The 17,373-nt window shown below is 38.9% G+C and overlaps 1 protein-coding gene across 1 annotated transcript in view; it reads left to right on the top strand.

Moving 5' to 3' along the window:
* The window catches only part of snx7 (sorting nexin 7), a 94,089-nt gene extending 83,159 nt beyond the window's left edge, over window positions 1–10,930 (top strand). The window contains exon 10 of the mRNA XM_060830571.1: window positions 8,887–10,930. Within this exon, the coding sequence (XP_060686554.1) occupies window positions 8,887–8,967 (81 nt within the window). The 3' untranslated portion in view covers window positions 8,968–10,930. The remainder of the gene's footprint in view (window positions 1–8,886) is intronic.
* The last annotated feature ends 6,443 nt before the right edge of the window (window positions 10,931–17,373 follow it).

The raw sequence follows: 17,373 nt of genomic DNA, 5'->3' as shown, positions 1-17,373 counted from the left end.
CAAGGCTGTAATGTGGTCAGGAACTGAGCAGCCCTGGCAGAAACTAAACTGGGCATCACTGAGCAGGTTGCTGCTAAGCAGGCACTGTTTGATCGCACTGTTGATGACACCTTCCATCACTCTACTGGTGATTGAGAATAGACTGATGATGTAATTAGTCAGGTTGGATCTGGCCTGCTTTTTTGGGTATAGTATCTCTTTGACATTGTCTGGTAGATGCCAATGTTGTAGTTGTACTGGAGCAATTTGGCTAGTTGTGTGGTAAGTTTGTGGAACTCAAGTCTTCAGCACTAACAATCAATTGATAATGCATTAGGATTGTTAATCAAATAAAATGTTGAACTCTTGTGAGTGACTATGGAACTACTTACCAAATGTTCCCCCTTGTGACCCAATTTTAATGTTTGAAAATTGGTGTGATTTCAAATTGAGAGAGCAGAGGCTGAGGAATTTTTGAACAACAACCAATGGTTATGTCCACAGCCATTTTGAAGCCTGAAGTATTCTTGAGCTATGAATTTTACCCATTCATTTAATGCCGCTTCAGCACTAATCCCAGGACTGTTCCACTCGAGAGTTTCCACTCAGTCCCCATTGCAGACTCAGTGCTCAATCGTGTTTTGATCAAAACCTGGGTGAAGTTCACCAATTCATTATGGTTCTTGAGGAAACACTGCAAACTGTTCACCTAGGTGAGGAGGAATGGACTAAGCCCCTTTCTTCTTCACATCCCCTAGCTCAGCTGCTAGTAAAAACATATTTATTTAAAGGATCCCTTCCCTTTTTGGATATTTTTCTCCCAGATGTAAATTGAACATGTGCTTTCCAAGGAGCAATTTAACCAAGCTTTCTTAAATTAACATAACGAGTTCATTATGTATTTAATGTGCAAAGAGTTAGTCACACATCACACATGCACATAGATTAGAAATAAAAGATGTGTACAAAAAGTGAAGATTAAGAAGAAACATATATTGGTCAGTTTCCAAATTGTTCACAGAGCAGGTGATTGAGCAGTTGAGACCATTGCAGTGGAGGCTATTGATATAAATAGTTGAAACAGCTTTGAGAGATTCTTGATTTTATAGGTTGATCTTTGTCCTGATTCGCTTTGTTAACTGATTTGCAGAACTCTAGTCAGAGGGACTGTTTGCCTGAAAGCATTGTTTAAATTGTTCCTGTATCTTATTTCAGGAATCCATTTGTTTAGTGCTTGAAAGTTAGCGTATGCTGGGGCTTTCACTGCTTGTTATATTGAATTGTTGTAATATTTAAATGCAGTGCAGAACTGGATGAGCAGTTCTGTCCGCCTCTAACAGTTACTGTGATTGCTGCAAATGTGGCATCCTGCCTCCATCAGTATATCCCACTCCCTGTGCTCATGGTTTTAAATGGAATTTAAGTAACGTAGATTTAATATGACAACTGTTCTCCTATTCAATTCATTCTAAGTCTTGGGTGACTTCTGCAAATAGTGTTGGAATGCTAACAAACATTCAAAACAAAAGAAATCACTAATACCCTAATGTCTATATTTTCAGCAAGTATTATGCATAAATACAACATTGCCTTGATTTTTTTTTCTTTTGGTTATATCTGGATGCAATTTTTTAAAAGAAAATGGAATACTTGGATTTCTGTAGTGTCTTTCTTGACCTGAGGATGTCCCAAAGTGCTTTATACCTAACCCTGTATTTATAAAGTGTAGTTACTTTGAAATGTAGGAACTATAACAGTCAGTTTGTACTCCGCAAGGTTTCAATGATGGCATGAAGAGAAATGACCAGGTAATCTGATTGGCCAGGATAGCTGTGTTACTCTTCAAAAGGCACAGGATCTTTTAGTCCATCTGAGAAAAAAAATAGACGTTATATAACACAATATTGGTTGGCAATTCTATGCTCCTGTCCTTTAAAGTGGGTCTTTAACCCACAGTGTTTGGATTTTATCATGATTGATATGTGACAATATCTTTCCATAACTGTTCCGATTTTACTTTGCGGCTAAAGTGTTTGCTGTGCTATGCTGTAGGCAGATATAGGAATTTATGAAAGAGCTGTAAAATTTGTCTGTTTCTTTGGTTAGTGTGCAGCCAGATAGCTGTAGCAGGTTAAAGAGAAATGCTCTGCTGTACAGATTTTGCACGTCTGCTTTATGTAAGAAATGATGGGAAGTGCTGCCTTAGCAGGTTTTCTCAAACTCATTTGAGGCTGAATAGACTGGGGCTATTTTCCCTGGAGCATCCGAGGCAGATGGGTGACCTTATAGAAGTTTATAAAATCATGAGGGGCATGGATAGGATGAATAGACAATGTCCTTTCACTGAGGCAGATGAATCCAAAACTAAATCACTTGGGTTTAAGGTGACGTAAGGGGCAACTTCTTCACACAGAGGTGATGCTTGTATAGAATGAACTGCCAGAGGAAGTGGTGGAGCTGGTACATTTATAACATTTAAAATGCATCTGGATGGATATATGAATAGGAAGCATTTAAAGGGATATGCCAAGTGCTGGCAAATAGGACTCAATTTATTTAGGATATCTGATCAGCATGGATGAGTTGGACCGATGGCTCCGTTTCCCTGCTGTATATCTCTCTGACTCCATGTCACCTGGATTAACCCTCTGAACCATAAACACACTCATTGCTTTCAAGTGGAATAGGTGCTCTGCACCATTAATAGGGACGTCCCTCTTGTCTAGTTCCTAAAGCAGCATTTTTGATCTTGAGGTTGATTGCTGATGCCATATTCATAAGACAATCATGATCATGAACAATTATTATTGGATTAATTTCAAAAATTACATTTGCACCAAATATTCTGTTTCTCTGTATTCCTCATTGAGTGATTTTCTAGCATCAGAGCTGGTTTAGGTTGGTTGCTCACTTTGAATATTTAATATTAGAGCAGATCCAGAGGAATCTATTCTGCTCATTTCACCCAAAAATGCTATAGCTGATGTGTCACAAGCAAAAGCAGTCCACCAATAGATAGCTTTAATTACTGTAATCAAATCCACCACAAGTAGATTCACAACTAATATAAAAGCAAATTACTGCGGATGCTGGAATCTGAAACCAAAAGAGAAAATGCTGGAAAATCTCAGCAGGTCTGGCAGTATCTGTAAGGAGAGAAAAGAGCTGATATTTCGAGTCTAATTGACCCTTTTGACAAAGCTTTAAAAAAAAAGGATAACTGGGGAGTTATTTATACTAGGCTGAGAGAAGCTGACCACCTTCGGTCTGTACGCACTCGGGTCCCGGACCTTCCCATGGCTTGCCACTTCAGCACACAATCCTGCTCCCATAGCCACATGTCTGTCCTTGTCCTGCTGCAATATTCCAGTGGAGCTCAACGCAAACTGGAGAAACAGCACCTCATCTTCCGGCCTGCTGGTCTCAACATTGAATTCTGCAGGCCAGGCAGCATCTCAGGAATAGAGAATTCGACGTTTCGAGCATAAGCCCTTCATCAGCCCTTCCTGATGAAGGGCTTATGCTTGAAACGTCGAATTCTCTATTCCTGAGATGCTGCCTGGCCTGCTGTGCTTTGACCAGCAACACATTTGCAGCTGTGATCTCCAGCATCTGCAGACCTCATTTTTTACTCAACATTGAATTCAACAACTTCAGGTGATTATCCCATCCCGACCCCTCTGTTTTTATTCTGCTCCGTAATTTTATTTCATTTATTTTATTTATTCTTTTTAAAAAATTTTTTCACTGTTTTGTACCTCTGATTTCTTGATTATCTCTTTTTCTCTCGCTCTCCACACTCTCATCATCATTTTCCTCTCCTCTTCCCCCTTTGCTACCCTTCTCCCCTGTTTTCCATTTTGCCTCTGCTTCACCCATCCCCTCCTGTCCCCCACATATTTTGTCACAGCCTTGGTCATTCACAGCTCCTAATTTCCCTATAATCTCTCTATGCACTGTCATTATCACCTCTTTATTGCTATCTTTGCTTCTGGAGCCATGACTCACCTTCTGTCAGCCTAGTATAAATACCTCTCTATTTCTCTCTTTCGTTAACTTTGACAAAGGGTCAGTTAGACTCAAAACATCAGCTCTTTTCTCTCCTTCCAGATGCTGCCAGACCTGCTGAAATTTTCCAGTAGATTTACAACTATACCTGGGATTCCATTCTATAAACAATTTTCAACGGGGATTCCATGCTCAAATGTCTAAAGCAAATGGATTTCTGAGGAGGAATCTTTTATGAATTTTATGAATTCTCCAATTCTGGATTATGTAAACTGTATGGGTTTCTTAAACAAAGTGAGATACATAAATAATAAAAGCAAAACACTGCATGTGCTCAGAATTTGAAGCAAATATAATGCCTGAAAAACTCAGCAGGTCTGGCAGCATCTGTGGAGCGAGAAACTGAATTAATGTTTTAAGTCCAGTGTGACTCTTCAGATATGCAAATAAGGTTGAAGCACTTCTAAAGAATATACCAATGTCATGTCCTTGATTTGAAGATTTGGAATAGGAATAACTACAGCAAAGGAGAGAAATATAGACTGACCAAGTTCTATAAATATGCAGTGGACTGGTAGCAATTGAGAGAAATAAGTACGTGGTCTCCAGTAATGACAAAATACAAAGTAACCATCTACGCAAACTGCAAAATCTTTTTGTTTTTAAGGTAATGTATGGCAATCATTTTCGCAAGGACAATCCCACAATGGAGCAAGCTACCAACTAAATATTACGTGAAACCTTCCAGACGCATCCTTAAATTATTTCCATTTAAAAGTTTTCAATTTCAGGTCATGCCTGGTTAGCTGTTAATGTTACACATGTAAGTGTTCGTAAAGTGCAGTCATTGGTATGTGATGCTGTTGGATCTGTAGCGGAAGTGCAGATTCTATTTTCTTTCAAACTCAGGCATTATTGGAAATCCTACAGCAAATTATTGCAGTGATCAAGTAAGCAAATATCAAGGAAACTTCAGTAAATGTCATGAGCTGCAAGCCGCTCGTTAGATTTGAAGGTAAATGTTTTTAAATGTATTGAGATGCCCTGTAGAAGATGTCTGATATGATAAAATGTGCAGTAGAAGAAAACCTGTCAGACGTGTCGGTGATTAACCTTTGTTGTTTTTCATGACAGTGGAAGTCAAGGTGTCTGCAAAGTAAAATTGCTGCTTGTGATTTTAAAAAAAAGAGCATTGAACCTAATTTTGCTAAGAAAAACATTTTGTTTAAGATCAAGTCTCTGAAGTACATACTTCATTGACAAAAAGTACAATAGCCAATGCTTTTCAAGAAGAATGAAAATACAGTTTTGAAGTTTGATTGTCATATAACTAGAGAAATCCTCTGCACTAAATTGCTCAGGTCTTTTTGTTTTATTGACTCAGACTGAAGTTAGAGAATAGGGAAATTCTTCTTCCATTCATCTTTTATGTACAATTGGTCATCGGTTTTCTGATTCTTGATAAATAACGTAGACCTGAGAGTATCAAAGTCATAAAAGAGGTGTTCAATAAGTAGCCCTAGCATAGTGCTCCCAGAAGAAGAACATTCATATAAACATTATTTACTTAGTGTTTGCTGTGGTTCTTCTTAAACTGCTATATAAACCATATAGTAACAACCTGCTTTTATGTAGAAATGACTCCAAAGGCACTTTGGAGGTAATCAGAAAGATTCTGGATGTAAATTTACTTGCTGAGCTGGAAGGTTTGTAATCAGATAGTTCGTCACCATATTAGGGAGCATCATCAGTGAGCCTCCAGTGAAGCGCTAGTGTTATGTCCTGCTTTCTAATTGTGTTTAGGTTTCCTTGGGTTGGTGATGTCATTTCCAGATCTTTTTCTCATAGGATAGTAGATGGCATTCAAATCGATGTGTTTATTGTTAGCGTTCCGGTTGGAATGCCATGCTTCTGGGAATTCTTGTGCATGTCTTTGTTTGACTTTTCCTAAGATGGATGTGTTGTCCCAGTCAAAGTGGTGTCCTTCCTCATCTGTATGTATGGATACTAGTAAGAGGGGGTCATGCTTTTTTGTGGCTAGTTGATGTTCATGTATCCTGGTGGCTAGTTTTCTGCCTGTTTGTCCAATGTGGTGTTTGTTACAATTCTTATAAAGGTATTTTGTAAATGATTGTTTTGCTTTTTATCTGTATTGGGTCGTTCAAGTTCATTAGCTGCTGTTTTAGTGTGTTGGTGGATTTGTGTGCTACCATGAAGCTTAGGGGTCTCAGTAGCCTGGCAGTCATTTCCGAGATGTCTGATGTAGGGGAGAGTGGCTGAGGTTTCTGAGTGCGTTTTGTCTGCTTGTTTGGGTTTGTTGCTGAGAAATCGGTGGACTGTGTTCATTGGCTATCGGTTCTTTTTGAATACGCTGTTTAGGTGGTTTTCCTCTGCTCTTTGTAGTTCCTCTCTGCTGCAGTATGTGGTGGCTCATTAAAATAGTGTTCTAATGCAGCTTCATTTATAGGTGTTGTGATTGTTTCTGTAGTTCAATATTTGGTCTGTATGTGTTGTTTTCTGGAGATGCTGGTTTGAAGTTCCCTATTGACTGTTCCACTGTGACATCTAAGAATGGCAGTTTGCTATTGTTTTCCTCTTGTGAATTTTATGCTGGTAAGGATATTGTTGATGGTCTTGAAGGTTTCCACTAATTTGTTTCGTTTAGTAATGACAAAAGTGTCATCTACATAGCAAACCCAAAGTTTGGGTTGGATGGTGGCAGAGCTGTTTGTTAGTCTCTGCTTACTGCTTCTGCTAAAAAAAACTCCAATATCGGAGATCCCACCAGTGTTCCATTGGTTTATTTGTAGGTTTTGATATTGAAAGTGAAGTGGATGGTAAAGCATAGGTCTACTAGCTAGATGGTGATATCCTTGCTGATAAAGTTGATGGTGTCTGATGTATGTGTCTTGGTTCTTCTAATTGTGTAGTCGGTGTTTCTTTGGCCAGATTGATGTTGATGGAAGTGAACAGGGCTGTTATATCAAAAGAGACCATTATTTTGTCATCTTCTATCTTGGTGTCTTTGACGTTCAGCAATTCTTTGGAGGAGTGAATGGAATGGCATGAGTTTTCTACTAAGTGTTTTACTCTTTGGTGTAGTTCCTTGGCTAGTTATTACATTAATGTTCCCGGTAGCGAGACTATGGATCTGAGGGGACTCCTGGTTTGTGAATTTTGGGCAATCCATAGAAGCGTGGTGTGTTGGATCCATCTGGTTTCATTTTTTGGAAGTCTGTCTTGTTTAATTCTCCAGATTTCTGAAGTCTTCAGAGTAAGGCTGTAATTGGATTCTTTCATTTGTGAGGTCTGGTCTATTGTCAACTGTTGGTAAGTCTCGATATCTGCAAGCACTTGCTCAATGTAGTCTGATCGGTTTAAAATGACCTGTCAAGCATCCTTTGCAGGTAGGATAATCTTTCTATCCTTTTTGAGTCCTCCTAATACTTTATATATTGTGCGTATCCTTTTTTTTCTGCTCATTCTCCCCTATATCAAAGACTTTTCAGAAATGACTGCCTGACTACTCAAACCCCTTGGAATCATGGTAGCCCACAAACCTATCAACACACTAAAACAGCAGGTGGAGAACTTGAAAGACCCAATACAGACAACAAGCAAAACAAACATCATTTGCAAAATATCTTGACAAGAACTGTAACAAACACCAGATTGGACAAACAGGCAGAAAACTAGTCACAAGGATACATGAACATCAACTAGCCACAAAAAGACATGGCCCACTCTCACCAGTATCCTTACATACGGGTGAGGAAGGACACCACTTTAACTGGGACACACATACATCCTAGGAAAGGCCAAACAGACAAGCACAATAATTCTTAGAAGCATGGCATTCCAACTGGAACTGTATCAACAAACACATTGATTTGGATCACATCTACCACTCTCTGAGAAAAAGAACTGGAAATGACATCACCAACCCAAGAAAAGCTAAACACAGAAAGTAGATCATAACACCAGCGCTTCACCCGAGGTTCACTGATGTTGTAATCTAGTATGGTGACAAAATGACTGAAAACGAACCTTGCAGCTCAGCAAGCAAACTTCATCCAGAACCTCAACCTGAGCTACAAATCTTCTCAAAACTCGCTGTTCAAAAAGATGTACTAGCTGAATCAGCATTATGGGGTCACAAAGGATAACCAAATGGTAAAAGTGGTGAAAAGGTGGAAGTGAAATTTAGAAAAAGTTCAAGTGGAGGTGATATAGTGCCCCCATTGGTGGAAGGGTATAAATTCAACATTTTCACTTCACTGTGGCAGTTTCAAACATTAAACAGAATATGACTGCACAGAAATTCACCTAGGATTATGTCGGTGTTTCTGGTCTGCATGCTTATCCTCTCAACTTGCATCACGTTCAACCAATATATCTTTCTATGCCTTTCTCCACATTTAATTTAGCTTCCCTTTTACTACATCTAATAATATGGATTTGGAAACCTAATATTAATGAGCAAGTAGAAACAAAGATGAAATGTATGATTTGAAAATGGAAATAAATATCTGAATGCCCTATTCTACAATCTTGCTTGACTTTAGGATTAGTTTATCTTGCCAACTTGCATGTATGTATATAAAATATATCTGGTATGATAACATTTTTCTTTTTAAAGTATTTCTTTTGAATACAGTTATAATATGCAATTAATCTTGTAATATTCTACACATTACTCAATATCAGTGGACAGAGTGGGTACAATAACATTTCAGGTACGGTTCCTTTGCTAGTAATAACAAAGGGTCCATGTAATTTCATTTGATCTGTCCACATTTTTATATTAGATCTGTTTCGCAGGATTTGGTGCTTTTGTTTCAAGTTGACATCTTTCTTAAGACTGAAAATTTAATATTAAAAAATGGTTTTGTATTTCAGTGTTTAGCTACATGGGAGTCTTTCTTGGCTTCTCAACAGATTGAAACGAAAGTGGACAAGAATGTGAAAGAAAGTGCATAATAACATATCTGAAATTTGGCTGAACTGCTGCATTTAGGTTTTACTGTTCTCTGGCTAAAGAATTGTTTGTGTTTATTAAAGAAGAATGCTGGACTCTGTTTTATAATTTTTGAAGGAACATTTACCCTGTTTGCATTTTTTGTTATTTTAATGATTTGAACATTCTACAATCCAAAGAATAAGCAGGCCAATGGAATTATCCAATTTTAAACCTCAGGTAATGCTTAGTTGATGACTTTGCAAAATCAACTATCAATGCACATGAATGTTTCAGAAATAAACACTTATCACAAAATGAAAGAGTGTTTACTTAAATGAATTTAACTGCCTTAATTAAATTGTCTTGATAGAAAAAACACAATTTCTAGACAGTTTTATAAAATTCTTTTTCTCCCCCATCTTATCCCTAGTTGGGGAATTTTGTTGGAAAGTTTGGGTGCCAATAGTATAGCATTACATCAGTGCAGCAAATGCCACATGTTATCTGATCATTTTGTCTTGCCTAGAGGTTGTTTATTCTTCACTACTTTGGATTTATTGATCTTAATTTCTTTAACTTGAAAACATGTTTTAGAATGAAGTTGGGCTATGGCAGTAACCTGAAACACACATTAACCAATACAACTAATTGTGTAAATGCAGCATGCTTTAGGGAACATAGACACAGGATATTGGGTTGATCATTTAAGACTGAAATGGCAAGGAAGTTCTTCCCCTGGGTAAATGAGTATCTTTAGAATTCTGTACTACAGAAGACTGTGAATGCCAGTCAATTTGCATATTTAAAGTTGAGACAGAATTTTGGACTCAAAAGTAATCGGGTAGGAAGATGAAATGGAGGCTGAAGATAAGCCATTCATTTTTTGAATGGCAGAACAAGTTCAAAGTGCTGTTTAGGCTGCTATTTCTTCTGTTCTTATGTATACTTTTCACCCCCCTTTATTTTCCATTGACCTGACCGCCATTTTGTATTATTGCCAAAGACCAATTCCTTCAATATGCCACTCTACTCAACTTATTAATAGTAGTGGAGTGCATTGCCTTGTATCTATGAGCTGTAGTCCAATTTGTGTAAAGTCTCTAATAGTTTGAATTATTATACATTCGTTTATGCAAATATTTTTTAAAACTAAATATCTGGGTTCTTCAAGGAAATTGTACTGTATGTTATCCTTATCTTTTTCTCATGACAGCTTGTGCCTTTTTGAGAATAATAGAAAGCATTTATTTGATAAAAATTTTCACTTTTCACTTCATCCTCAATAGCTAAGCCACTGACGATAGAAATGTGGTTTTAGACTTTTAAAGAACATTGCAGTGCATCATGAAAAAACTGGACTTTATTATGCATTCATATGCAGTGTCTCTTCGACCAAGCTCTCTGAAAAACATTTTGGCCTGTAATTTCTAAGAGCATTTTACCATGCATTGGGTAGAACAAAATGTAGCACACAATTTAAGTGGCATACTGGACCAAATAAGAACCAAAATTGAATGGTTTTATCTTTTTTAATATTGAAAATAGACCTTTTTTGAAGTTTTCAAATTATTTTTCAACAAAATTAGCTTTGATCTCAAGTTTAAGTATGATATTTTTAAATGCTTTTTGAAATAAAGTAAACTATTTCAAAGTATTAAATCTAAACTTATAAAATCAGATTTGGTATTTTATTGAGTGACCAGTAAATGAAAGTTCTTCATTGAAGTAGAATTGTGAAACCATTAGTTATATGTAATGTATAAACTTGTTTTCTTCCAAGTACAATTAAATAGCTGCATAAATATTAGGGTTAGGTTGAAACACTTTCCAGATTAGTATTACGCATGACTCAATTTAACTGTATTTATCTTAATGTATTGGAACCTATCAAATGCATTTTTGAAAATGTAGAGGCAATGTATGAAAATGTGATTTCTATTGTGGAGAAGTAATAAATGGAAAATAAAAGTCAATAACAATTGAGTCAGCATTATGTTATGTTTTATTAAATCATTATACAGCAGCATGAGATAGAAGTAGGAGTAAACAGTGTGCCTGTTGAGACTGCTCTGCTGGTCAATATAATTATTGCTGATCTTGGACTTCAACTTAATTTTCTCATCCACTCCTAATGTCTCTTAGATTAGATTAGCTTCCCTACAATATGGAAACAGGCCCTCCGGCCCAACAAATCCACATCGACCCTCCGAAGAGTGACCCACCCAGACCCATTCCCCTACTCTATATTTACCCCTGACTAATGCACGTAACACTATATGGGCAATCTAGTGTGGTCAATTCACCTGACCTGCACATCTTTGGATTGTGGGAGGAAACCAGAGGAAACCCATGCAGAGCATGTGCAAACTCCACACAGACAGTCGCCCGAGACCAGAGTCGAACCCGGGTCCCTGGCCCTGTGAGGTAGCAGTGCTGACCACTGAGCCACCATGACCTGCAACGTTCTTGATTTCTGGGAAACTCAAGTCTAAATATTAAAATCTTAAATGTAATCAACACTCTAGTGTCCATAACACTTTGGAGTGTGAAATTCCAAAGATTCGTTGAAGAAATTTTCCATCTCTGTACCAAATGATAAATCGCTTATCCTGAAACTGCCCCCATTTTCTGGATTTCCCCAACAGTCGGAACCATCCCTGTCTTCTGTATTCAAGCCCCTTCAGAGTCTTGTTTGTGAGAGGTGACAACATTGTTTTGAATAGTACTGAAAGTCATAATATTTTATGGCATAGAATAGCATATAGAATTTGGTCTGTTGTGCCTATAGTGGGTATTTGAAGGAGCTATCCATTTAATTGCACTCCTCCCTCTATCTCGGCTTTGTAAATGTATTAAGTAATTCAAACTTCTTGCACCATTAGAACAACAAATCATACAAAAAGAAGAAAGGAAGTACCATTAAAAATACTTAAACTGGATCACAGCTAGTCTTTACTACTGCAGAACATAGGCATGGAAATTAGTACAATCCAATGCAATAGTGAGAGAGCACTATTATCGAAGATGAGGACATGATGAAGGGTCATCCCTGAAACATCGATTTGTTTGCTCCTCCGGCGCTGCTGTCTTGCTGCGCTTTTTACTGTGGTGCACTTTATCAAATATGACTCTCCAGCATTTTCCAGTCCTCAATATCTCCTTTGATTTTCAGAAGGCAATTGATCTGGTAGTATCACAGTGCAAGATTAAAATGAATGGATATGGATTAAGATTGGCTATAGGACACAAGTAGAATGAGTAAATGGATCAATTAAAGGATGGATATGTTCACCAGCGGACTGTTGCAAAAATCACTGTTCTGATCTTGATTATTTCCAATTTATGCCATAACTTAGATGGGGTGATTGACTATCACCAATACAGGCTCACTAGTGTAGTCAAAAAGTGTGGCGCTGGAAAAGCACAGGTCAGGCAACATCTGAGGGGCAGGCGAATTGACCTTTCAGGCGTGAGCCCTTCATCAAATGTTGTAGACCTTGGTGGAGATGTAAACTGTTGGAAAGATGCAAGCATGACCAAAAAGCAACATAAATTAGTAGAGTGAATAAGAAAGTGATGCAAAACATTATAACTAATGTGCATTGCTGTTCAGTGGACATGGTTGTAATTGTCACAGAAAGTAAACATAACTATTAAAACAATTAGAAAAGTAAGTTTTTTTTTTCCTCTTTATTGTTCAGTGGTTAGCACTGCTGCCTCACAGCACCAGGCACCTGGGTTCAAATCCAGCCTTGGGTGACTGTCTGTGTGGAATTTGCATGTACTCCCCATGTCTGTTTGTATTTTGATTCAGTGCTCTGTTTCCTCCCACAGTCCAGAGATGTGCAGCTTTGGCAAATTTGCCATGCTGCATTGCCCATAGTGTTCAGAGATGTGTAGGTTAGGTATATTAGTTAGGGATAAATGTAGAATAATAGGGTAGGGAATCTATGACCCAATGGAGGAAACCACCTTTCAAGCATCTCTTGAAGTATGAAGCTTTAGTAATTTTGTTTGTTTCAACATGATTATCTCACAAACAAAACTACTAAAGCTTCATACTTCAAGAGATGCTAGAAAGGTGGTTTCCTCCATTGGATCATAGAATCCCTACCCTATTATTCTACATTTACCCGTAACTAATATACCTAACCTACACATCTCTGAATACTATGGGCAATGCAGCATGGCAAATTCGCCAAAGCTGCACAACTTTGGATTGGGGGAGGAAACCCACACAGACACAGGGAGAATGCGCGAACTCCACACAGACAGTTGCCCAAGGCTGGAATCGAACTTGCCTCTCTGGTGCTAACCATTGAGCCACCATACCACGTGTCATTGTTTCAAGACAAGGGGTCAACAAAATAGAACCAAGAAGAGAAATTCTAACCTAAAGTGCTGTGTGTGCTTGTTCCATTAATATATTAAATTCTGAGACAGACATTCCTAAGGGTTGAGGAAATGCAGGGATAAGGTAGCAAAAGTGGATTTCATGTTGTGAAGATGCTTCACATTTAATCATTTGTATGAATTTGAGTTTGGAGGCTTGTACACATATTTTTAATCTGTCTATAGACATGTCATTTCGCACATGTGGAGTAAGTAGGCCTTGAATTTAGGGGTACCACTATTTGTGCCAGAAGTGTCCCTCAGGATTATGTAGATGCCTGGATTCTTTTCTAAATGTCAATGAAAAGACATTTAAACTTGTTTTAAAACAGGGCTTTTTTGGAAACCACATGATTCCAGCTAATTTATGATCTTTCTGTTTGAGGAAGACAAGGTGGTGGTGGAATTTTTTTTTCCGGACTGGAGGCCTATGACCAGTTTTCCACAGGGTTTGTTACTGGGTCCACTTCTGTTGTCATTTATATAAATGATTTGGATGAGAATATAGGAGGCACAGTCAGTAAGTTTGTAGATGACATCAAAATTGGTGGTCTCATGGACAGGTGAAAAAGGTCACAAAGAGATTTTGATCAATTGGACAGATTGTATTGCCAAAATGCAAACACTAACAAGGTTAGAACCTATACAATTAGTGGTAGAGTCCTGGGTAGATTGTAGAACAGAGAGACCTAGGAGTTCAAGGATATAATTCTTCGAAATTTGCATTACAGGTAGCCAGGGTAGTTAAGAAGACTCATGCCTTCATTGCTCAGACCTTTGAGTATAGGGGTTGAGACATCATGTTGAGGCTGTACAGGACTTTGTTGAGGACTCTTCTGGAGTACTGTGGCAATTCTGGTCACTCTGGATAGGCTGGGACTTTTTCACTGGAGCACAGTGGTTGAGGAGTGATCTTATTGAGGTTCATAAAATGATGAAGGGCATAGATAAGATAAAAGACAAGGGTCTTTTCCCTAGGGTGTGGGAATTCAAAACTAGGGGACATATTTTTAAGGTGAGAGGAGAAAGATTTAAAAAGGGCATGAGGGGCAAGTTTTTAACAGTGATTCATGTGTGGAATGAACTGGATGTGGATGCAGGTACAGTTACAATGTTTAATAGACATTTGGATAAGTTCATGAATAGGAAAGGTTTAGAGGGATTTGGGCTAAACACCGGCAGGTAGGACTAGTTTAGTTTGAGAACATGATCAGCGTGAACTAGTTGGATTGAAAGTCCATGCTGTCCAAGTTTTCCATGCCGTATGACTCTATGCCTCTATACTACAGGACAAACTGTTCAGAGTTGATAAAATGTGGAGATGGTAGAGCACAATAGGTCAGACAGCATTGGAGGATTAGGAAAGTTGATGTTTAAGGGCAGAACCCTTCATAAGCGCATCAAGCTGTTCAGTTGTGTTTCTCGTCTCTGAAACAGCATTGCTGCGAAATCTGGGTGAAAGCTGATTGCTGTTCCTGAAGTTGCTCAGAGAATTTCTCAACATTGTATTTCCTGAGCAAACAATATCTGTCAAGACCTCAGAGACAATCCGACATGATTAGTGCCAAATGCAAGAACACCAGATTGACAGACATTGGAATATTCCAATGCTTTCAAGAATAACCACCACTGACCAGAAAGTTGTTTTTTTTTAAATTATTGAATCTTTGCGAAATGTATCTGTGTTTCTTCTTTATTTGAAGTTTGTTTGTACTCTGGTTTGTTTTATGACTGCCATGAAAGGAAAGTTGGGTGTACAATGAAGTCTTGTTCTTCCGCTGCTCACACCTTGCAAATTCACTTAGCTGCACAATACTGTGGCACAACTTTGTGCCAACTATGAACCTAATCTTCCCTTATTCCCACTTTTAAAGGGCAATAAAATAAACTCACTTTCTGGAGTTAAAGTGCGCACTGCACATGCATTGTGTATAACATATATGCTGTCCACTATTTGCAAAAATCACCTATCATAGCATTCTCTAGGAATATATTCCCTGTGATATTACTCACCTTATTGGGATTGTATTATGAGATCTGTTATTTGTAAGAATAATAGGGTGGTTATGGTAAGGGATTTTAACTTTCCAAGCATAATCTAGGACTGCCATAGTGTTAAGGGTTTAGATGGAGAGGAGTTTGTGTTGTACAAGAATATTTTCTGATTCAGTATGTGGATGTACCTGCTAACAACTTGACATACTCTTGGGAAATAAGGCAGGGCAGGTGTCTGAGGTGTCAGTGGGGGAGCACTTTGGGGCCAGCGACCATAGTTCTATTAGTTTTAAAATAGTGATGGAAAAGAATAGATCAAATCTAAAAGTTGAAGTTCCCAAGTGGAGAAAGGCCAATTTTGACAGTATTAGGCAAAAACTTTCAAAAGCTGACTGGGGGCAGACCTTTGCAGGTAAAGGGACGGCTGGAAAATGGGAAGCCTTCAGAAATGAGATAACAAGAGTCCAGAGAAAGTATATTCCTGCGAGGGTGAAAGGAAAGGCTGGTAGGTATAGGGAATGCTGGATGACTAAAGAAACTGAGGGTTTGGTTAAGAAAAAGAAGAAAGCATATGTCGGGTCTTGACAGGATAGATCGAGTGAATCCTTAGAGTATTAAAAACAGTAGCAGTATACTGAAGAGGGAAATCAGGAGGGCAAAAAGGGGACGAGGTAACTTTAGCAAATAGAGTTAAGGAAAATCCAAAGGGTTTATGCAAATACTTTAAGGACAAAAGGATAACTAAGGAGAGAATAAGGAGAACCATTCCTGAAGAAGGGCTTATGCCCGAAACGCCGATTCTCCTGCTCCTTGGATGCTGCCTGACCTGCTGCTCTTTTCCAGCAACACATTTTTCAGCTCTGATCTCCAGCATCTGCAGACCTCACTTTCTCCTAGAGAATAGGGCTCCTCAAAGATCATCACGGTGGCCTTTGTGTGAAGCAACAGAAAATGGGAGAGATACTAAACAGTATTTACTGTGGAAAAGGATGTGGAAAATATAGAATATAGGGAAGTAGATGTGATATCTTGAAAAAATGTCCATATTACAGAGTAGGAAGTGTCTTGAAATGCATAAAAGTGGATAAGTCCCCAGGACCTGATCAGGTGTACACTAGAACTCTGTGGGGAGATAGGGAATGATTGCTGGGCCTCTTACTGAGATATTTGTATGATCGATAGTCACAGGTGAGTTGCTGGAAGACTGGAGGTTGGCTAATGCGGTGCCACTGTTTAAGATGGTAAGGACAAGCCAGGGAACTATAGACCAGTGAGCCAGATGTCGGTGGTGGGCAAGTTGTTGGAGGGAATCCTGAGTGACAGGATGTACATGTATTTGGAAAGGCAAGGACTGATTATGGATAGTCAACATGGCTTTGTGTTTGGGAAATCATGTCTCACAAACTGGATTGAGTTTTTTGAAGGAATAACAAAAAGAATTGATGAGGGTAGAGCGGTAGATGTGGTCTATATGGACTTCAGTAAGGCAGGGTAAAAACAATGACTGCAGATGCTGGAAACCAGATTCTTGATTCGAGTCGTGCTGGAAAAGCACGGCAGTTCAGGCAGCATCCGAGGAGCAGGAAAATCGATGTTTCGGGCAAAAGCCCTTCTTCAGGAATAGAGGCAGAGTGCCTGAAGGGTGGAGAGATAAATGAGAGGAGGGTGGGGGTAGGGAGAAAGTAGCATAGAGTACAATAGGTGAGTGAAGGTGGGGATGAAAGTGATAGGTCAGAGAGGAGGGTGGAGTGGATAGGTGGAAAGGAAGATAGGCAGGTAGGACAAGTCATGCGGACAGTGCTGAGCTGGAAGTTTGGAACTGGGGTGAGGTGGGGGAAGGGGAAATGAGGAAACTGGTGAAATCCACATTGACGCCCTGGGGTTGAAGTGTTCCAAGGCAGAAAATGAGGCATTCTTACTCCAGGCATCGGGTGGTGAGGGAGCGGCGGTGGAGGAGGCCCAGGACCTCCATGTCCTCGGCAGAGTGAGAGGGGGAGTTGAAATGTTGAGCCACGGGGCGATGTGGTTGATTGATGTGG

The sequence above is a fragment of the Hemiscyllium ocellatum genome, chromosome 9 (assembly GCF_020745735.1).
Source record: "Hemiscyllium ocellatum isolate sHemOce1 chromosome 9, sHemOce1.pat.X.cur, whole genome shotgun sequence".
Lineage (NCBI taxonomy): Eukaryota > Metazoa > Chordata > Chondrichthyes > Orectolobiformes > Hemiscylliidae > Hemiscyllium > Hemiscyllium ocellatum.
The sequence above is the reverse complement of the archived record's forward strand: the minus strand, read 5'-3'. Positions and strand labels throughout refer to the sequence as shown.